This window comes from Littorina saxatilis, linkage group LG16, assembly GCF_037325665.1.
Source record: "Littorina saxatilis isolate snail1 linkage group LG16, US_GU_Lsax_2.0, whole genome shotgun sequence".
NCBI lineage: Eukaryota > Metazoa > Mollusca > Gastropoda > Littorinimorpha > Littorinidae > Littorina > Littorina saxatilis.
Genome location: NC_090260.1, coordinates 41,383,052 through 41,406,457, shown reverse-complemented (window position 1 = coordinate 41,406,457; position 23,406 = coordinate 41,383,052). Strand labels below are relative to the sequence as shown.

The window sequence follows — 23,406 nt, the reverse complement described above, 5'->3', positions numbered from 1 at the left end:
ATAACCAACCGAACTCCGACATGGATTACAGGATCTTTTCCGTGCGCACTTGGTCTTCTGCTTGCGTATACACACGAAGGGGGTTAAGTCACTAGCAGGTCTGCACATAAGTTGACCTGGGAGATCGGACAAATCTCCACTCTTAACCCACCAGGCGGCAGCGACCGGGATTCGAACTCACGACCTCCCGATTAGGAGGCCGACGTCTTACCACCATGTCACTACACCTTTCCGGAATACATTTTGAGCAGAAAACAGGGAGTGCTACTCTCTGATTTCAAAGCAGGAAAAGGAGCAATGAAACAATCTGGAGGAGCCAGCTGGTTTGAAACAGAATTAATCATTTCACACACACACACACATACGCGCACACATACGCACACACTAACACACACACACATACGCGCACACATACGCACACACTAACACACACACACTAACACACATACTAACACACACACACACACATACGCACACACAAACACATATACACACAGAGCTCTCTCTTTCTCACTCTCTTTGGCACAACACTTCAATCACTTTCAACGGATATCCATCAGTTAAGCAATGCTCCATCATTTATAATCATCAATCATTTATTTTAACAAATCCATAAATACAAATAATGTCAACTCATACTCTGTAAACTGCACACAATTTAAATGACTCCATGATCTAAAATGTCCTTGTATATAATACTAACTGTGACAGATTATACATGATATTGGCTATGCTCTTTGATTTCTTGAATTTGTTTTAATACTACTTTAGAACTGCTAAACTCAATTTCACAGTTTTGGTAGGGGGAATGACCAAATCCAAAATCACAACAAAGAAAATGGGGCTGAAAAGTAAGTTTAACAAATTTAATAAAATACAAAGCTTCATATCATTCACACAAAAAAAGTTGCAATCATCATGTAGCACAAATATGACCCTCCACCACGGAATGAGTCAGATGTCACCTCTCGCAGTTCTGCGCTAGGTATCAGTGTGAGGGTCACCAAAGTCACAGGCTTATAACTCTAAAAGTTTTCGCTCTTTTCTAAAACGGGTTTCACTACTTGATAGAGCATAAAAAACTCTTCAAGAAAATGTAAAAAATATAAACATCATGCAATGCAAAGGTGACATGCGACTCATTCCGTGGTGGAGGGTCACAAATGTGTAGCAAGAACAAATGAAGCATGAATCAACAACTGAAATCACATAAAGTATTAATCAGGTGCTAATAACATATTAACGCAAGCACACTTGTCTAATCTCAGGCACACACAAAACAATCAATCGTCCAAACTTTCACAAAGAATCACAAAATAATAATGTAATTTCATGTGCCCATTCTTAACGATACTACTGCACAAATAACAAAATCAACAACATTGTTTTAGATAAAAGCAAGGGTGTTTCAAATATCACAGCTGAGTCTTCTGACAATGCCTTCAAGTGTTCCAAAAGGAACACAAAACATCACATTTCCAAACAAATCAAATGCTTATCAGAAGTGTAAAAGAAGCAAAAACATTTGTTTTACCAATATATGTAACTATCACTGAATCGAAGCAAAAATGTGGTCACAGAATATGAATCATTTAATCTACATTAAATGGACGGAAAAAACAGCCAACGGTTTGATAAATACATTTCAAACTGTCACTGAAAATCCACAAACTCACACCAGGTTTTTTTTCTACTAGAAATAATTTTAACCAACATTCTGTAATAGCACAGACAAGATTGTTTCTATACATCTCAGTCTGATAGAAACTTTTCTGAAACAAGCATATGTGACCGTCCACCACGGAACGAGTCGCATGTCACCTTTGCATGATTTTCATATTTTTACATTTTCCTAAAGAGTTTTTTATGCTCTATCCAGTGGTGAAAACCGTTTTAGAAAAGAGCGAAAACTGTTTGAGTTTGTTTGTTTGTTTGTTTGCTTAACGCCCAGCCGACTACGAAGGGCCATATCAGGGCGGTGCTGCTTTGACATATAACGTGCGCCACACACAAGACAGAAGTCGCAGCACAGGCTTCATGTCTCACCCAGTCACATTATTCTGACACCGAACCAACCAGTCCTAGCACTAACCCCATAATGCCAGACGCCAGGCGGAGCAGCCACTAGATTGCCAATTTTAAAGTCTTAGGTATGACCCGGCCGGGTTTCGAACCCACGACCTCCCGATCACGGGGCGGACGCCTTACCACTAGGCCACCGTGCCGGTATCTGTTTGAGTTATAAGCCTGTGACTAAGGTGACCCTCACACTGTTACCAGACACTCACCGGACTTATATTAAGCCTAGCGCAGAACCGCGCGAGGTGACACGCGACTCATTTCGTGGTGGAGGGTCACATATCGATGTCGTCGTTGAAGTTTGGTGTAACTCGATTCTTGGCGATTTTGATATTTTTGAGCTTTAGACGAAGTAAATCATTTTCTTCAATATGATTGAGAGTTCATGCATGATTGAACATTCTTTTATAATTCTATCCATACCAGGAAGGAATATAAACACTATTTCATGATAAAAATAATCAGTTTTGTCCTTCTCCTGAAAAGCTGAGTTACACCGAAACTCCCCCACAACATCAATATGTATGATTCCTTGCTTTACTTTCTTTCTTTATTTGGTGTTTAACGTCGTTTTCAACCACGAAGGTTATATCGCGACGGGAAAAGAGGGGGAGATGGGATAGAGCCACTTGTTAATTGTTTCTTGTTCACAAAAGCACTAATAAAAAAATTGCTCCAGGGGCTTGCAACGTAGTACAATATATGACCTTACTGGGAGAATGCAAGTTTCCAGTACAAAGGACTTAATATTTCTTACATACTGCTTGACTAAAATCTTTACAAACATTGACTATATTCTATACAAGAAACACTTAACAAGGGTAAAAGGAGAAACAGAATCCGTTAGTCGCCTCTTACGACATGCTGGGGAGCATCGGGTAAATTCTTCCCCCTAACCCGCGGGGGGAGATTCCTTGCTACAGCAGTACCTCCGATGTGTGGACCCTCCCATGAGAGGACACCTCCCTTAAAAGGACACCTTCTCTTGTCCCTTTGTCTATCATCTCTACCACAGTATACCTGTCAAGACAGGCCACCTGCAATGTAGGGACACTGTTGGCTGGGTGTCCTTTCATCGCAGGTATCACTGTATAACCATCAGCAGAAGTTTAAAATGACTGGAATGTACAGTTCTTTCTGTCAGCAGTTCTCACAATAAAACATTTGATTGGTTGGCAGTTGTTCATCCATGCATAACAATGACTGGTACTAGTTCTTTCTGTCAGCAGTTCTCACAATAATACATTTGATTGGTTGGCAGTTGTTCATCCATGCATAACAATGACTGGTACTAGTTCTTTCTGTCAGCAGTTCTCACAATAATACATTTGATTGGTTGGCAGTTGTTCATCCATGCATAACAACTGAGCCATTCAGCAGCTTCTTGTACACATTGTATAGCCAAGAAAAGAACAAGTCCCAGAAACGACATCAAATTGTATGGAAACAAATGCTATAAATTGGCTCAAAATACAGTTATTTGTTATGGACGGCAGTTGAAAATAACAATACACTTTATTCCTGGCTCTGCTAGTCGGAGAGCTGGCCGTGTGTTGACGGTCTTGGTGGCCGTGTTGACGATAACAATGCAGTCTATTCCTGGCCCTGCTAGTCGGAGAGCTGTGAGGACGGCCGTGTGTTTACGGTCTTGGTGTTGTCGTCAGCGTCGTGCGTCGTGGACTGGTACATGGAAGACCCTGGGGGGCTCCGCGGGGGCTCTGCCACAGGACAAAAAAAGAAATAAAATCCAAATAAAACAATTCGCGTAAAGCAATATCAAACCATTTAGTCAATCTGTCTGAAGCTAAATCAACACTCAAAACCAGTCATCACCCAGACTTCATTTGAAAAAAACACGTCTCGTGGTATCATCTGGAAGAATTTCTTTGAAATGTTTCATAAATATCAGTCCATTAATTCTCTCCACCTCCCCCCCCCCTCCCCCCCTCTTCATTGCTCTCTCCTTCCCCTAGCTCTCTCTCAATCTTTCTCTTTACTCCAACCTCCACCCTCTCTCCATCTGTATCTTTCTTTTTCCCCCTCTCCGTCTTTCTCTCCAATTTTCTCTTTTTATCACTCCCCCCTACCTCCCCTTCTAACTCTCTCTCCCCTACCTCTCTCTCCCCAGTACCTCTCTCTCCCCAGTACCTCTCTCTCCCCCTACCTCTCTCTCCCCCCTACCTCTCTCTCCCCCCTACCTCTCTCTCTCCCCTACCTCTCTCTCCCCCCTACCTCTCTCTCTCCCCTACCTCTCTCTCCCCCCTACCTCTCTCTCTCCCCTACCTCTCTCTCCCCTACCTCTCTCTCCCCCCTACCTCTCTCTCTCCCCCTACCTCTCTCTCCCCCTACCTCTCTCTCCCCTACCTCTCTCTCTCCCTTACCTCTCTCTCTCCCCTTCTAACTCTCTCCATTTTCTCTTCTTGTCTTCCCCCCTTCTCCCCCTCTCTCTCCCCATCCCTTCCCCTACCCCTCTCTCTGTCCCTCCCTATCTCCTGCTGCACACACCAGGATCCTCGAGGTCAGAAAAGACAGCGGAGGGCGGTCGGTCTCCGATGGGCGGCAGGGGGTCATGAGAGGTCAAGGTGTGTGCAAGGCCACGGTCAGCAGGCGACACAGGTGCAGAAGGTCGCGGTGAAGGTCGCGGGGAGGGGGAGGAAGGAGGGGCTCCTGTGGCTCGCACACCTGGAGGGGAAAAAGAACAGTTCTTTAATCATCAGAGAGAGAGGAGAGAGAGAGAGAGAGAGAGAGAGGAGAGAGAGAGAGGAGAGAGAGGAGAGAGAGAGAGAAGAGAGAGAGAGAGAAGAGAGAGAGCGAGAGAGAGAGAGAGAGAGAGAGAGAGAGAGAGGGATCAAGACAAATCAAATCAAATCAAATTGTATTTCACGTGGGTTGTGGGATAATCATTACAAACGAGCTTTTTTTGTAAATAGCCCTCGCCCAGAGAGAGAGAGAGAGAGAGAGAGAGAGAGAGAGAGAGGAGAGAGAGAGAGAGACTTAGACTTAGAACATTTTATTGACATAAAGGGTAAACATTTTAAGCCAAGGGCCTAATCTTACAACGTGCCCTTTACATTCACACTAACACATCCGCACGCATATAAACAACATAATATAATGAATTCATATATAGGCATAACATGTAATTGTACAGTAAATAAGTATAAGCACCACGGCGAGAGAGAGAGAGGGAGGGAGAGAGAGAGAGAGAGCAGAAAGAGAGAGAGAGAGGAGAGAGAGAGAGAGAGAGAAAGAGGAGAGTGAGAGAGAGAGAGCAGAAAGAGAGAGAGAGAGGAGAGAGAGAGAGAGAGAGAGAGAGAGAGAGAGAGAGAGAGAGAGAGAGAGAGAGAGAGAGAGTGACAGAGAGTGACAGAGAAAAAAGAGGGAGGGAGAGAGAGGGAGGGGGAGAGAGAGAGACAGACAGACAGACAGACAGACATACAGACAGACAGACAGACAGAGAGAGAGAGAGAGAGGGGGTAGATGTGTCAAGGTTTCAACCAAAAGCCTCTAAGGGCGCCGAATATTGCCTGCTAGATAATAAGTCACACCAATCCTCTTGTCATGTCTAAACATGGTGTGGTTAAAGCAAATGGGTGCACGTCTAACTTCATTCGATTGTTCAATTACTCAAACTCCTTCAACCCTTTCACTGCCTGTAGGATGTCAGCTGACGTCCTGGGCAACTTGCTTTCAATGGGCAACGAACCGTTCAATACACAACAAAGAAGAAGACTAACAAACAATGTGTGCGTGTGTGGTGTACTCATTTATACATCAAGGACACACTGTAAGATCAATTCACGTAAATAAACAAAATGCTTTGAATACAAATATTTACTGGCAGCGAAAAGGTTAAACATGTTCTGCCCATAACTTGTGTAAATCTACCTCCAATTGCAAGTTGTCAATTGAGGTTAATACAGGTAATGCTTTGTTTACAAATATTAACTGGTAGTAGTAGCATACTCCGCCAAGGACGGTCCCAAGCCCGGCTGAAAAAGGAGGAGGGTTGGGCGTGGGGTTAGCACCCCCTCCCTGTAAAAAAGACTTCGCTACAGAAACGTCAACAACAGAAGAAACAGAAAACTTTATCCTGGGACCCCAGGACAGAGGACTCTGGAGAGCTGTTGTTGGCGGCCCATACCCTGACTGGAGTGACGGGCATTGAGTTGAGTGAGTGAGTAGTAGCATACAGGTTAAAGATTGTCTTCTTCTTCTTCTTGTCGATCACTCAGATGGAAACGCCGGTTCGCCGCGCAAATGTTGCCGTGCGCTGTAGGTCGTCCAGACTGCCATAGAGCTTCCCTTGCACCGTGGTCGCCTCCGCCCAGATCTGGCTCCTGAGGCCATCGTGTAGTGGGCAAGTCTGCAGCAGGTGTTCCGTTGTCATGCTGCCTGTTTGACAAGGGCACTGGTCTGACTGGCCAATTGTGAACTTGGTGAGGTTAAAGATTGTCTGCCCTTACTCTGTGTAACTGTGTACTCCATTTTAATTAAGACTCCCTCCTTTGAAAGACTTGTTTTTTTTCAAGTTTTTTTTCTTCCGGGGTAGGTCTCAAAATGGGGGTTACAATGTTGCCGTTTGTGTGAATGTGTCTTACCCTGAACGGAGGTTGCTCTGTCCGCGGTGAGGGTGGCGGTGGGTCTCTGCACGGTGACGTAGGATCGCAGACCGTTGTTGGTGGCGTTCTGCAGTCGGTCATCTGTCGGTGGCTGCGGCAGTTTGGTGCTGCAACCACAATAGTAAATGGAGCTCTGTAAACACTGACTTGACTGACTTACACAATGACACCCACACACACACACACGCACGCATGCACGCATGCACACACACACACACACACACACACACACACAAAAGCACGCACACACACACACACAAGCACGCATGCACGCACATACACACACATACACAAGCACGCATGCACACGCGCACACACACACACACACAAGCACACATGCACGCACACACACACACACACACACACACATGCGCACTCACACACAGACACAGACAGACAGACAAGACAGACAGACAGACACACACACGCACACACATATACACACATGCACACTCACACAGACAGACAGACACACATACACACACACACACACACACACACACACACACACACACACACACACACACAGGGGTGAGGTAGGTTCCTGTTGCAACTTCAGATACAATCAGAGCTCTAAATACTGGCTGACCTCAACTAACTTTGTTGTACATGTGCCAAACATTTTCACTCTGACTTCTATCTCTAAATTTTATCACATGGTGTGCCACTCAGGCTTGAAAGATAACATTCCTGAGTCTTCTACACTAGGAAATCCATTCAAGGCAGACTGAGTTTTAAGGATAGAAGTATGGCCTGGGGTCCAGGGGCAGAACCCTGTGTGAAGCATGTTGGCCAGTTGTACATTGCATTATTCACTCCTTCTGGTGAGAGATACATTGTGACCCTCCACTACGAAATGAGTCGCATGTCACCTCGCGCGGTTCTGCGCTAGGCTTAATATAAGTCCGGGGAGTGTCTGGTAACAGTGTGAGGGTCACCTTAGTCACAGGCTTATAACTCAAAAAGTTTTTGCTCTTTTCTAAAACGTTTTTCACCACTGGATAGAGCATAAAAATCTCTTTAGGAAAATGTAAAAATATGAAAATCATGCAAAGGTGACATGCGACTCATTCCGTGGTGGAGGGTCACACTTGTGCATGTGCAGAAACAACACTGTTTTGTCCGTCTCACTCAATTGCTGCGTTAAGATCTAAAACACGTTAGTTACAGACACATGCACGCAAACGTACCGTATTATCCGGGTTACAAGGCGCTACAGCGCATAAGGCGCACCCCCTTCTTTAAAAAAAAAATTGTAATCCAGTCACCCATTGGGCGCAGGGGGCCGATAGGGCGCACCAAAATTGAAAAAAGTATACCGGTAACAAAGGGTCGAAGAATGAAAATATTAAGCCAAGCCGCACATCAAAGGAAGAATACAGAGTGGAAATATGTGTGCTCTGTGTGTGCGGCGAGATCAAAGGCAGGTCCATTGTGATAGCTGGGTTGCCTTGTTTATAGACACTGACCTTCTTCCCAGGGGTCAATGACCCAGTTTTAGCTATGAGAGGTGGTTCCCCTGTCATATCTGAGAGAGGAAACACTTCCTGCACCGGGGTCAGTGACCCAGTTTAACCTATGGGGCGGTCTCTTTGATGTCTTTTGAGGAAACTTGGCCAGGGTAGTACCTTGTAGCTGAAACATGCATTATCACAAGTTGTTTGACTGGTACTCAGGCGGTCTCTTTGATTTTCTCCTATTTCATACACGGATTAGGCGCTTCGTTATACAAGGCGCAGCTGGGTCAAACTCGAGGAAAAAAGTTGCGCCTTATGACCCGGAAAATACGGTAACTGTTATAATTATTGTTTATTTGTAATGTTTTTCTCTTGCTTTTGTAGATACAGTGGAATCCCCTTTTAAGACCCCCCAATTCAAGACTTCCTCCCTTTTAAGACCCTGTTTTCTTACACCTTCTATTTGATAACCTGTGTACATTTACCCCTATTTTAAGACTCCCTCCTTTTTAAGACCTGCCCGGTAGCTCAGTTGGTACAGCACTGGACTTGTGATCGGAAGGTCGCAGGTTTGAAATCGGGCCGGGATGGACACGGGTCAACTTTATGTGCAGACCCAGAGACGGAAGCCATGTCCCACCCCCGTGTCACCACAATGGCACGTGAAAGATCTTGGTCATTCTGCCATAAGTACAGATGACTGATACCACCTAAACACGCATATGCACCTGTGTATCTCGTCAAAAGCCGTGAGGGCGTAAAACTTGAAGCAGGATATGCGCCGAAATGGCTGCGATCGATCTGCTGGCCGATGTGAATGCGTGATGTATTGTGTAAAACAATTCCATCTCACACGGCATAAATAAATCCCTGCGCCATGAATATGTGCGCAATATAAATTGCATAAACATTTTTTTTTTAAATTAAAAAAACATAAATCCCTGCGCTTAGAACTGTACCCACGGAATACGCGCGGTATAAGCCTCATATTGATTGATTCATTGAATCATATAACCCATATCTTGTCCTTAAGAGGTGAAATATTGAGCCTGTAGGACATAAAGCATTCTCTCTTCCTGAGACTTGATTTTCCCTGATTTTTGGAGGACTTAAAAGAGGGTTCCACTGTATGCGTGAAACGGCTGTACACTCACCTGACGTTATTCTGACCAATCAGCATTCGGTTTATATCCAGCTCCAGCATGCGAGGCGTGTTGAGCGAGTGTTGCTGCAGGCTGTCCAGTGGTGACCTTGCGTGGGACACCGACATCTGGAGACAGAACGGGACGTTTCAAATTGTGCAACGCCTTGGACGTGCAGCATGAGAGCAACTTCATTGAATGTACATCACAAGAAAAGACAGCTAGTACAGTACACAAAAAAGGACATCTGAAATGACGCAACACCTTGAAAATATCAGGCATGGGAATTGAAAATTGTAAAAAAGGTGGAAAATTTATAACTGAAGACGCGAAGTGTCAAGTCGACGGCGCGAAACGCCTAGCCTTACTAGGGGGGTCCGGGGGCATGCCCCCCCTGAAAAAATTTTTCTCCAAAGAACCCAGATGGTGCAATCTGGTGTCATCTGAGCTCCAAGTTTGCGATTAAATTCTGTTTTTAGAATCAGAGTTTTTAGTACAAAAATGTACAAATTTTTGCTTTTTTGAAGAAAAAAAATATATACATGTATTATATGGTTTAAATTTGTAAAAAAATTGATCTGTTGAGACAAACAGGAAAATGTAACTTGTAACACAATCTGTGCAATCTGGTTTACTTTCAAACATAAAAGTTCAATAACTGAGGCGGGTGGTAGCAGTGCGTGAACAAAGTACGGAAAGTTTTCGCGGGCTTTTGCGCAAAGGCAAAAGTAACCCGGCGGTGCTTTTTTTGTGTGCCTTCCCCCTTTATTTTTTCGGCAGACACTTTTGCTTTTTCAGCGGAACAAAAATAAAATTCGGCGGAAATCCGCCGTTCGGCGGACAATTCCCATGCCTGAGAAAGGACTGATCAAGAATGTGCTGCATGCCCTAAATGTCAGTCACCGTCAGATATCCCAGCTCCTGCCCACTCTCTCCCTCCCTCCCATCCCTACACACACACATACATAATCACATAAGACAGACATAGCACGACTTACGTTCCAGGTCTGGAAGGACTGTGTCAGCTGGGGGGCCTGAGGGGTGACGATGTTACGAATGGCTCCCGCTCCGATCACCCCGTCCTCGGGTCGGCTGGGAGGGGGGAGGGCCGTCAGGTCCACAGCATACTGCAAAGGAGGAACACACTTTTCTTTCTTAAATAGCCAAAAAAAAAGTTTTTGTCTTGAAACGACAAAATGAGATTTTTTAATTTCTTGAATATGACAAAAATAGCACAGAAAAAAACCCAGAAAACAACAACAACAACAACAACAACAACAACAACAACAACAACACCAACAACAAAGCTTTAGCTTGAAGCTCCAGGCACCATTCCATGTTGGGGGGGAGAGCAAGTCTAAACCCACCTGTTGTGTAGGCGTGTGCCTGTCCATGCGTCGTGCGTTGGAGGCGGGGGTGGGGGCGGGCACGAAAGAGGTGGCGCTGTGCGTGGCCGACAGGTAGCGCGGCACTGGCTGGGTGCGAACGGGGCGGGCCAGCTTCTGAGTGGGCGGCGCCTTCAGTTCTCTGTCAACCACAAGCATTAATGGTTAAGTCATATGTGCATACATCTGGCATATCGAGACTGAAAAACAACAACTAGAGACGAATAGTGTGTGCATGAATGGATGTACATAAACACGTACACACACACACACACACACACACACACACATACATGCAGTCATGCCCAGACACACACGTACATGCCCACAGAGCACGCATACACACACACATACAAACAAATGTACTGACAAACACACATTACACACACACAAATTAATACATCACACCCCTACACAGACACACACAAATGTAGCCACACATTGGCCTGCCTGCCGACCTACCTACCCCCCCATTCACCCACCCACACTGGTTGAGCCACACCCAGGCACCAGCAGACACACCCTGTATTACCTGCCGCGGAAGGAGTACATGGGCTTGATGAGGAAGAGGCCAGACTGGTTCTCGATGTTGTCCAGTGAGTCCATCAACATGGCCGCCAGTCTCAGTCGCTCCACGCCCATCGTGTCCATCTTCTCCGCCCAATGCCGCGCTCGCTGCACATCACAATGACCACACTTTCATACAAGGCAGTTTTGGGTCATTTACAGTCACTGAACTTCTGTGGATCGTGAGAATAGTTAAACGCTAATGTTACCTCACCCACACCCTCGGACAAATTTGCAATCCCTCTGCAAGTCTTTAAAGGTATCCATGGAAACAGCCACTGATCTGACAAGGATCGAGGGACAAGCATAGCAAGAGCTGGCAGATGACAGCATAATCATACATACCTGGTTTTGCAAAGCTTCCATTTTGTCCAGAGTGTCAAACACTCCCTCGTCCAGACTCCGGCTCTTCTTGACGTTGTCTGAAACAAACATGCACATCAGGCTGTCACTGTCACTGTCACTGTCACTGTCCTCGTAGCATTGATACATCATCAAATACATCAAATCACATTACGCAAATCTGTTCTTTTAGCGCTGTTTCGAAGACGTATGTGAATAATGTGCATGTGTCATTGTATGAGCGAGCGAGTGTGTGTGTGTGTGTGTGCATGTGTGTGTGTGTGTGTGTGTGCACGCATGCATGCCTGTATGTGTTTGTGTGTGCATGCAAGTGTATGTGTATGCATGCCTGTGTGTATTTGTGTTCATGTGTGTGTACTACCTTCAATCTCCTTCATGCGGGAGTGGTGGACGTATTTCTTGACCAGATGACCCAGGCGTTCTGCCGGCAAACTGACGTAGTCGTCCATTGTAGTCACCACGTCCTGAACCACAACCACCATCAGTTAATTATCCTCACACCAAGCATCACCACCACCTAGGTCATCATAATTATCAGCACAAGCATCACCACGACCTAGGTCATAATTATCATCACACCGAGCATCACCACCACCAAGGTCATCATAATTATCAGCATTGCAGAACCCTAATACCCTGCACATTTTACTCCCTAACAGTGCACGCACACAAATCCGTGCAACATTCTCTTTTCAATTTTGTATTCTTCTTTGTTAATTGCAGTCGATAAAATATCTTGACACAATCAAATCAAACTGGACTCTTTCATTCTGTCAACACCTATTTTCTGCAATCTGATCCTGCCATTCAAAGACCTCAATGGGGCCCAAGGACTGTTATGCCGGGGTGGAAGTAGAGATAAGCGCCTACTTCCCAAGAAATGCTCCATATGGCTTCGTGTCTCCAAACACCTCTGACAGTCAAATCCAGCTCCTGGCCTTCACGTGGCGGGCCCTGTCTTCGACTAACAGGAGAAGGGATGCAGGCGGGTCCCTGGCGCCTTAAAACCAGCTGCTTCGGGCAGATGGGGCTCGTCAACCTTGGATGGTCGCTCATCTAGGAGAAGGACAACTCCGATTTCAAAACCCGCACTGCCTTGTGTGCGCCTTGGGAAAGGCAAAGGCTACGAGAAGGAAAACTTCGACAACAAACCCGGGTAGAGTGGACTCGACAGCCCAGCAAGGCAGCTACTCTTGGGGAGGAGGCAACCCTGAGTAAGAACCTCAACCACCGAAGACGGAAGACAGCAGCCAACTTGGCGTGGGGAGAAAATCGGCTGTCTACGCTTCCACGATAATATGACCGTACAATTATCTCTCTCTAAAGACCTCAATTTGCGCAAGAAAAAACTATGCAATACTCCCTTCCCAAGGCATTTTGTGAAAAGTACCACATCAAGAAATGGAAAAAGGTCAACCTTATTCCTCCTATATCTGACAAAATGGCAACAGAAGGAATGACCAAATGGTGAAGGTCACCAGAAGGGCAAACGTCATGCATTGTGTCCTTCACCTTGTAGGTGTCAGCGTCCAGTCGCTGGTCCAGGACGGCCTTCTTCATGATCTTGGCGTTTCTCTCCAGGTCCAGTCGCGTGAACATCAGAGACTGGTCGGGAGATGGTGCTTTCTGAAACACGGACATGATAATAATAATACATAGCTTTTCTATAGTGTGAGTCTCGTCAATGGACGATTTTCGAAAATAACTCTGTCAGGATTATCAGCGGTCTGGAGGAGTTAGAGCCCCTGAAACTGCAGACAGCTTTTTCACAACATCCTGAGCACTGGATCTCCACGGCTATGCCGTGCTGTAACCCGCGATCGAGACGAACAACCAAACCACACACACACACACACACACACACACACACACACACATGCACACACACACACACACACACACACACACACACACACACACACACACACACACACACACACTGCACCCACACACACACACACACTACTGTAACACAGCAACCTTGTACTCGATTCTGTACTTCACTGGAAGCCATATAATGACGCTTCTACTAAACATATAATACTACTGCAGTTTTGTTCCAATAGACACAGAGGACATATCAGAACGCTTGGACCTGACTCAAAATATGAATCCGTCAAAATGTCTTGGCCAGGAAAAACGACATCCCCTGTGTCAAAACTATCGGAACTTGGACCAGCCTGGGGTCAGAACAATGCGCCAGGGACAGCAAGCGGTATGGAACATGTCAGTGGGAGAAAGGAGAGATTTTTAGCCAGAGTTGATACAAAGGGGCGGAGAAAGACACAGCGAGAGAGACCATAGATGTAAGCTGGATGGGATTATAGAGAGACTATAGATGTAAGCTGGATGGGATTAGAGAGAGACTATAGATGTAAGCTGGATGGGATTATAGAGAGACTATAGATGTAAGCTGGATGGGATTAGAGAGAGACTATAGATGTAAGCTGGATGGGATTAGAGAGAGACTATAGATGTAAGCTGGATGGGATTAGAGAGAGACTATATGTAAGCTGGATGGGATTAGAGAGAGACTAGATGTAAGCTGGATGGGATTAGAGAGAGACTAGATGTAAGCTGGATGGGATTAGAGAGAGACTATAGATGTAAGCTGGATGGGATTAGAGAGAGACTATAGATGTAAGCTGGATGGGATTAGAGAGAGACTATAGATGTAAGCTGGATGGGATTAGAGAGAGACTATAGATGTAAGCTGGATGGGATTAGAGAGAGACTATAGATGTAAGCTGGATGGGATTAGAGAGAGACTAGATGTAAGGGAGATAACAATGACTGGCTGACAACTCACAACGTGGCCGGCGCTGGAAGCGTCAGAGCGCGGTTTGCCCGAGGACTTGCCGATGGCGGACAGTTCTCTCTGCAGCTCGTTGATGGTGTCCTGCATCTCCATCATAACCACCGTGTTGTGTCTGCAGGCATCACACACATTCATGGGTTATTCTCCATTGTCTGCGGGCATCACACACATTCATGGGTTATTCTCCACAGCTGCGTACCATTTTGTCACATGTATTTTCAGTCCATTAAATGATTATAACATTAAATGGCAACTAGAATATGGCCAGGAATCTGTCAGTGTGTCCAAAAAGTGTTACACAAACACCATTTTTTAGACTTGCTTTATCTTATTAATGTTGTTGTGGGTAAGAAAGGAGATGTGGTTTTTAGCAGAATAAAACTGTTTTTATTGGTATGGGCCACCTGGGGCAGTTAAAAACCCGTTATAAACCGTTATTTTCTAATTTGTCACCGATCTTTATGAAATGTTGTGGTTAGGTTGGTTGTCCCTAACTGAATTTCAACAAGAATAAAAAGTTGATTTTTGGCAGTTAAAAAACCGTTAAATCCCGTTTTTTCACCAATCTTTATGAAATTTTGTGAGTAGGTCCGTTGTCCATAACTGAGTTTCAATACGTACTTTTCAGAAGAAAACCAAGCTTTTGTCAGTTATAAACCGTTATTTTCTAATTTTTCACCGATCTTTATGAAATGTTGTGAATTTCAACAAGAATAAAAAGTAAAATTTTGGCAGTTAAAAAAACGTTAAATCCCGTTTTTTCAGGAATCTGTCAGTGTGTCCAAAAAGTGATACACAAACACCATTTTTTAGACTTGCTTTATCTTATTAATGTTGTTGTGGGTAAGAAAGGAGATGTGTTTTTTAGCAGAATAAAACTGTTTTTATTGGTATGGGCCACCTGGGGGGGGGGGGGGGTGGGGGGGGGTGGGGGTCAGTATAGTGTCTTGAGCACTTAAGGGGAGGTTCTAGCATGGGTGAAAGCGATTTTTCCCAAAAAATGTGATTTTGGGGTTCTTGCAATAATGGGTAGATAAAACATTGTATAGTATTGTGGTGGAAGAAATTTCACCAAATCATTAAACTGTTAAAATGACAGTTTAACCGCCAAAAAACACTCTGCTCCTTGTTTCTTGGTCCCTAATTGTCGGATTTACACCAAAATTGGCACAGTGATCCATTGTCCCTAACTGATCTCCAATACAAACTTTTCAAGAAGAAAAAGTTAATAATTGGCAGTTAAAAAACACTTTATAAACCGTTATTTTCTAATTTTTCACCGATCTTTATGAAATGTTGTGGTTAGGTTGGTTGTCCCTAACTGAATTTCAACAAGAATAAAAAGTTGATTTTTGGCAGTTAAAAAACCTTTAAATCCCGTTTTTTCACCAATCTTTATGAAATTTTGTGAGTAGGTCCGTTGTCCATAACTGAGTTTCAATACGTACCTAACACCTAGAGTTTCAATACGTACTTTTCAGAAGAAAACCAAGCTTTTGTCAGTTATAAACCGTTTTTTTCTAATTTTTCACCGATCTTTATGAAATGTTGTGAATTTCAACAAGAATAAAAAGTAAAATTTTGGCAGTTAAAAAAACGTTAAATCCCGTAAGATCTACTTTATTCATAGGTTTGTGTGTGTTCGTTTGTAAGAGCAGTGAGTGATAATAGCATGCCGTTAGGCTTTTTGAGCTAGCATCGTGGCTTACGCGCTTAGGACGAGGATGTTAATGACAAAACCAGGAAATCCCAACAAAGTGTCTGTGCATCAGTCATTCCTGTCCCTTTTCTAAGTTACACACACACACACACACACACACACACACACACACACACACACACACACACACACACACACACACACACACTGAAAAAAACATATGCAAGCATCAACATTTCAACGAGACAAACCCAATGCTGGTGTGTCGAAGGAGACAGCCACAGCGGGCTTGTTCGAATCAAAGTATCACACCATATCTTCAGCGTATTACCAATACCTGTCCCAATATAGACCAGTTGGTCTAAGAGGACGTTAAACCCTAATAGTCAGTCAGTCTCTCTCTCTCTCTCTCTCTCTCTCTCTCTCTCTCTCTCTCTATTCCTGTCACCGCCCTCAATCTGTGCCTTGTACAATGATCTGGTAATTTTATTTAAGTTTATTTTATTTAATTAATTTTATTTAAGTTTTTACCTTGTGTTTTGTGTTGAAAAATAAATACATACTCCAGAAGCGACAAAAAGTGTCTTGTACATTTTACGTGTTCTTTGTAAAATATTGCCCCAGCCCCTCCACCTGTGAAGAAAGGACACCTGTCTAATAGGGACACCATTACCATACCCCAAGGGTGTCCTTTAGAGACAAGTTTTACTGTACTGCCGAACAACACTTTTCTTCCAAGTTCCATTGTAACAAAACACTTGCCTGGAATTGTAATGTCTTTTATACACTTAAATACCTGCCCACAGATAAAATGGAGCCACAACCCCAAACCAAATATAATATCCCATCTAAAAAAAAAAGTCACATCCCCAAACGCAAGATAATTAACCCTAACTGCCGGATGCAAATTGAAACACATTTTTTTCATTAGTTTTAATTATATTTTGCCTGAGGAAAACAAAACAGCCTGAAATAGACTGGGTGGTCGAGTGGTAACGCACTTGCGCTCGGAAGCGAGAGGTTGCGAGTTCGAACTTGGGTCAGGGCGTTAGCAATTTTCTCCCCCCTTTCCTAACCAAGGTGGTGGGTTCAAGTGCTAGTCTTTCGGATGAGACGAAAAACCGAGGTCCCTTCGTGTACACTACATTGGGGTGTGCACGTTAAAGATCGCATGATTGGCAAAAGGGTCTTTCCTGGCAAAATTGTATAGGCATAGATAAAAAATGTCCACCAAATACCCGTTTGACTTGGAATAATAGGCCGCGAAAAGTAAATATTCGCCGTAATGGCTTGAGGTTTACTGGCCGATGTAAATACGTTATATATTGTGCGTAAAAAATGTCTGTTTGTCTGTAAAACAATTCAATTTCAAACGGCAGAAATTAATATGTAAAGCGCGGAGAGCAACGGTTAATTGTGGTTCGCGCTATATAAGCTCTCATGATAATAACAATAATAATAACAAGTCGCGTAAGGCGAAAATACAACATTTAGTCAAGTAGCTGTCGAACTTACAGAATGAAACTGAACGGAATGCAATTTTTCAGCAAGACCGTATACTCGTAGCATCGTCAGTCCACCGCTCATGCTCGTGGCAAAGGCAGTGAATTTGACAAGAAGAGCGGTTTAGTAGTTGCGCTGAGAAAGATAGCACGCTTTTCTATACCTCTCTTCGTTTAAACTTTCTGAGCGTGTTTTAATCGAAACATATCATATCTATATGTTTTTGGAATCAGGAACCGACAAGGAATAAGATGAAAGTGTTTTTAAATTGATTTCGAAAATTTAATTTTGATAATAATTTTTATATTTTTAATTTTCAGAGCTTGTTTTTAATCCAAATATAACATATTTATATGTTTTTGGAATCAGAAAATGATGGAGAATAAGATAAACGTAAATTTGGATCGTTTTATAATTTTTTATTTTTTTTTACAATTTTCAGATTTTTAATGACCAAAGTCAATAATTAATTTTTAAGCCACCACGCTGAAATGCAATACCGAAGTCCGGGCTTCGTCGAAGACTACTTGACCAAAATTTCAATCAATTTGGTTGAAAAATGAGAGCGTGACAGTGCCGCCTCAACTTTCACGAAAAGCCGGATATGACGTCATCAAAGACATTTATCGAAAAAGCGAAAAATAAAATCGGGGATATCAATCCAAGGAACTCTCATGTAAAATTTCATAAAGATCGGTCCAGTAGTTTGGTCTGAATCGCTCTACACGCACGCACACACACACACACACACACACACACACACACACACACACACACACACACACACATACACCACGACCCTCTTTTCGATTCCCCCTCTATGTTAAAACATTTAGTCAAAACTTGACTAAATGTAAAAATTAGATAGCATGACTAACCTACCTCCCTAAGAATATTTGCAATTGCCAATGAGCTTTGATCATATAAACTAAGAATGTCACAGACCTATGGGTAACCAAGCACCACTAACACCTACACAAAACCACCACCCCCCCCAAAAAAAAATTCAACAACATTCGATTTTCGACTGAATCATTTAGGTACGAATACTTTTTCCTTTCAAACATTGTTTTTATCATGTTTCGTAAGAAATCACTCGATTTATAGCAGTTTCATTCTCAAAAGTGATGTACGTTACTATTTGGATGACGGCCATGCACACTTTACCCGTGGGGCTGGGCTCGTCCATCTCGCACGTAGGTGTGAAAGTCCTGTTGTCATTGATAGATCATATGCAAATGACCATGGGAGACTAGTTAGGTCACGCTTGTCACAACATCTCGGCAAAACGAGAACGTTTTATTTTGGTTATAAGTAATTTTTCTTTACACAAAATCAACAAATCGTGTCGATTTTCACGAATCACAGACAAAGCATGCATTGCAAGCAATTTTTTAAATATTATTTTAGACTTAGTAGACTGTGTGAACCTCGAAATCGATCTTTGGCGGCCATCTTACATTTACCGCGGACTGTACGACCGTTTGACTGACCGATACCGAATTTACACAAGGATAATAACGTACATCTCGCATCACTTTTCCAAGCGAAATGAACGAAGTTGGCAGCTCCGTCGAGCTCATTTTTGGTCTCATTAAACACTGCATTCATTTCCTGTCTGGTTTGTATGAAGGATTTACCGGTCGCGCACGTGTTCGGAGTACAGTTCTTACAAAACTGAAAGCACCCAAAATCGCGTAACGCTTTTTTCTCCAGAATGACTAGGTAAGGTTGGAATCACAAGTCCGTTATTCATTGCTTACGGCATAAATTTGCCACCATGTTATACCAAAACGTTCGTCCATTCATCCTCTTTCATCCAACACAAAAATGATCTTTGCAAAAAAAGTTTATTAGAAGCAGGAGCCTGCCAAATAATTCAAGCGGGCTCTTTCCTTCTTTCGACGCCATGACAGATTCTTGGCCATATATATAATTCTCTTAACCTTTTTCAGTAATACGACTCCAGTTAGAAAATGATACAGACATGCAACACAAAACATAGTATATATTTTTGAATTCTTTGTTTTCTATTTGTTCATGTTGCCAAGTTGACGTACTTTGAAACCCTTGAAATTAAGTAACGAACGTTTACAAACAAAATGGTTCAAATTTGTTTAATTCTTTATCTGCAGGCCAAAGATATCAATCAATCAATCAATATGAGGCTTATATCGCGCGTATTCCGTGGGTACAGTTCTAAGCGCAGGGATTTATGTTTTTTATTTTATTTTTTTATGCAATTTATATCGCGCACATATTCAAGGCGCAGGGATTTATTTATGCCGTGTGAGATGGAATTTTTTTACACAATACATCACGCATTCACATCGGCCAGCAGATCGCAGCCATTTCGGCGCATATCCTACTTTTCACGGCCTATTATTCCAAGTCACACGGGTATTTTGGTGGACATTTTTATCTATGCCTATACAATTTTGCCAGGAAAGACCCTTTTTTCAATCGTGGGATCTTTAACGTGCACACCCCAATGTAGTATATATATGGAACCATGAGTAAAGAAAGCTGGCACTTACCTGAGTTGATCCTCATGTTTTTTGCTCTCTTGCTCCAGTTGTGTCTGTCTGCAATGGGAAGGATGTTTTAGTCAAAGGGAGAACATGTGATAATGCAAAGATACACATGCATTCACACACACACGCTCACACACACACACTCACATACATACACACCACAAACTCACACACACACACACACATACAGACACATGCACTCACACACACACACTCACATACATACATACATACACATGCATACACACACACACACTCACACACTCACACACACACACTCACATACAGACACACTCACATACAGACACACGCACTCACACACTCACACTCACATACATACATACATACACATGCATACACACCACAAACAGTGCAATTGTGAAGGCTGCAAACACACATGCATGCATGCACACACACAGATACACACACAGACACTGATGCAGTCGCACACACACAGATTGATACTCTCATGTACACAGACATGAAACCACACACACACACACACACACACACACGCACACACAGTCACACCCTGGTGCATTATAACTAAATTAGTACGTCTGTGTCAATATGCAAAATTAGCTTCTGTAACAAACAAATCTGATACTGATTCCGAAATCCACCCAAAACATCCAAGACTGCCCGGATCTATATGGAGGCAGCTAAAGGTAACATTTGTGTCAGACAGACCCCATCACTCACAAGGTAGTACACTGTGACTGCATCTCCAACAGGTAGTGCTTCGTTGACCCTGACATTGAGCTCTTGTTCGACCCCTGCAGCGACCCTGCCCTTGACCCCCCATGTGAAGGTGGGGCGTCAAACTCGCTCGCACGCCCCAACATCTCTGCCGCTGTGGTTTCCACGACAACGGCAGGCTCTGTTCCATCAGCGCCCACACCGCCAGAAACTGCACCAACACTGCCACTGGTGCTGCCCTGAAGGCTGTTGACGTAGACTTGTTCCGTCACAGATCCAGAGGCCGGCGTGACCATTTTGGGGTGGGTGTAGATGTCTTCGGACGCTTCGCGGGTGGGTAGGAGCCGGTTGCGCATTTCGTCGCGCGAGAACAGCAGAAGGGACGACACCGGTGGTTCCTGTCACAAGATTTTAGCCGCATCGTTAGAGAAATGATGTTTAGTTAAGGTAAGGTAAGTAAGGTAAGGTAAGATATTATATACTGAAAACATAATCTACGGGAAAAACAACTAGCAATTTAGGCATAACTTGTTAATTTTTTCTTTGTTTGTTTGTTTGCTTAACGCCCAGCCGACCACGAAGGGCCATATCAGGGCGGTGCTGCTTTGACATATAACGTGCGCCACACACAAGACAGAAGTCGCAGCACAGGTTTCATGTCTCACCCAGTCACATTATTCTGACACCGGACCAACCAGTCCTAGCACTAACCCCATAATGCCAGACGCCAGGCGGAGCAGCCACTAGATTGCCAATTTTAAAGTCTTAGGTATGACCCGGCCGGGGTTCGAACCCACGACCTCCCGATCACGGGGCGGACGCCTTACCACTAGGCCAACCGTGCCGGTATAACTTGTTAATGTCTCAAGCATTGTTAACCATCACCAATAGGCATGGAGCATTTAAGAAAAGAGAACGGTTTAACCTTCACAGGATCATGTTTAGGACTACACAGTACAGACGATGTGGACCGTGCACGACCCAATTTCATTCCAAAGAAGGATTCAATGTAAAAGGTATGGGTCGTTCAACTGAATGGTATACACTTTTTTCCCACCTCTGAAATCAAATACCCTTTTTTTCTTGCCTCTTTACAGAGTATGGGTGGTACAAATAAACACCATAGAATTCATGTTTCTTTAATTCTTATTGGTGCAAACGACCCACAACATCCGGACTGTGACGTTCGAATGACGTCATAATGAATTTGTTTGTTTACAAGATCCCCTTTCAAAGAGTGGTTGATGGGACCGGTCCTATTGTGTTAGATGATTACATGAAGTCTCAATCAAAAACAGACACTTTTGTAAGGCTCTGGGTCATCAACGTCCAAGGAAACTTGGTGAAGGTTTAAAGGTAAACATTTTCCCCAAAGAAAAGCAAGAAACAAAGATTAACTCACCCTGTCCACCATGACAGCATTCTGGATCACGCTCGCGATCTCCTCCAGAACTGAAAATAGATAAGGAGATTAACAATATTTAATGGCGATCACTGCGCATGAGAGTGAACAGAATTGAAAAGACCAAAAAATACGGCACTGACGTCAAGCAACAACATAACAACAAACAAAAGAAGAAAAAAAATTGTCTGTTACTGAAAAATGTATGAGTAGCAATTAAGTCACTCACTGTACAGAGCGTTGGCCGTCAGCAGTTCGACCTGCGGCATGACCTTCTTGTCAGGTTCAAAGGCCAAGGACTCGAGGTCAGCAAGAATCTGACTGGCCGACATCATGTCTGTAACAAAGTCAGAGGAAAATCAACATGATGCAAAGTGTCTGTTTTGTCAGTAAGGTAGACGGACGCAATGGCCTTAGTGAATAAGACGCCGGCCTTCAAGGCGGAAGGTTGTGGGTTCGAGTCCGATGGCTGAGATGAGGTAACCATCTTTCGTTTTCGCCTTCAATGGTTTACCTTGACAACCAATAGGGCTTGCGTCTGACTAGGGTATATGGGGATGATTTCATGGTTAATATAAGATCTCTGAAGTCAATACACATGTGAACTTGGAAGTTTTAGCCCATGAACGCAGAAGAAAAAGAAGTTGCTGCAGTGTGCTGACCTTTGTCCAAGAAGAGCTTGCTGAGCGTGTCCTTAAAGGAGGTCACGCCATGGTAGTTCTTGAGGTAATGCTTCAGTATGGGGTGCTTCCCCAGCGAACTGGCCTTCCTGCAACAGGTCACACAACTCTTTACACATTTCATGATTTTCTACAATGCTTGGACATCATGAAAGGCCTGGTTGCACAAACCTGCACACACACACACAGTCACACCCATCACACACACCACACACGCACGCACACACGCACGCACACACACACACACAGTTACACCCATCACACACACACCACACACACATACGCACGCAGGAACACACGCACAGTCACACCCACACAGTCACACACACACACAGTCACACACACACACAGTCACACCCAAACAGTCACACCCAAACACAGCCACACCCATCACACACACACCACACACGCACGCAGGCACACACGCACGCATGCAGGCATGCACATGCATCATGCTTGCATGCACGCACACACACCCGCACCCACACAGGCACA

General features: G+C 43.9%; 1 protein-coding gene across 1 annotated transcript in view; it reads right to left on the bottom strand.

Moving 5' to 3' along the window:
- Positions 1-2,363: 2,363 nt before the first annotated feature.
- Positions 2,364-23,406, bottom strand: part of LOC138951071 (myosin-4-like) — a gene marked incomplete in the record, with an annotated part of 118,350 nt that continues 97,307 nt past the window's right edge. The window contains 16 exon segments of the mRNA XM_070322737.1: positions 2,364-3,797; positions 4,585-4,761; positions 6,681-6,808; positions 9,313-9,428; positions 10,299-10,427; positions 10,668-10,827; positions 11,218-11,360; positions 11,598-11,674; positions 11,977-12,079; positions 13,128-13,241; positions 14,425-14,545; positions 20,134-20,181; positions 20,833-21,227; positions 22,232-22,281; positions 22,461-22,568; positions 22,894-23,000. Of these exon segments, the coding sequence (XP_070178838.1) occupies positions 3,688-3,797; positions 4,585-4,761; positions 6,681-6,808; positions 9,313-9,428; positions 10,299-10,427; positions 10,668-10,827; positions 11,218-11,360; positions 11,598-11,674; positions 11,977-12,079; positions 13,128-13,241; positions 14,425-14,545; positions 20,134-20,181; positions 20,833-21,227; positions 22,232-22,281; positions 22,461-22,568; positions 22,894-23,000 (2,086 nt within the window).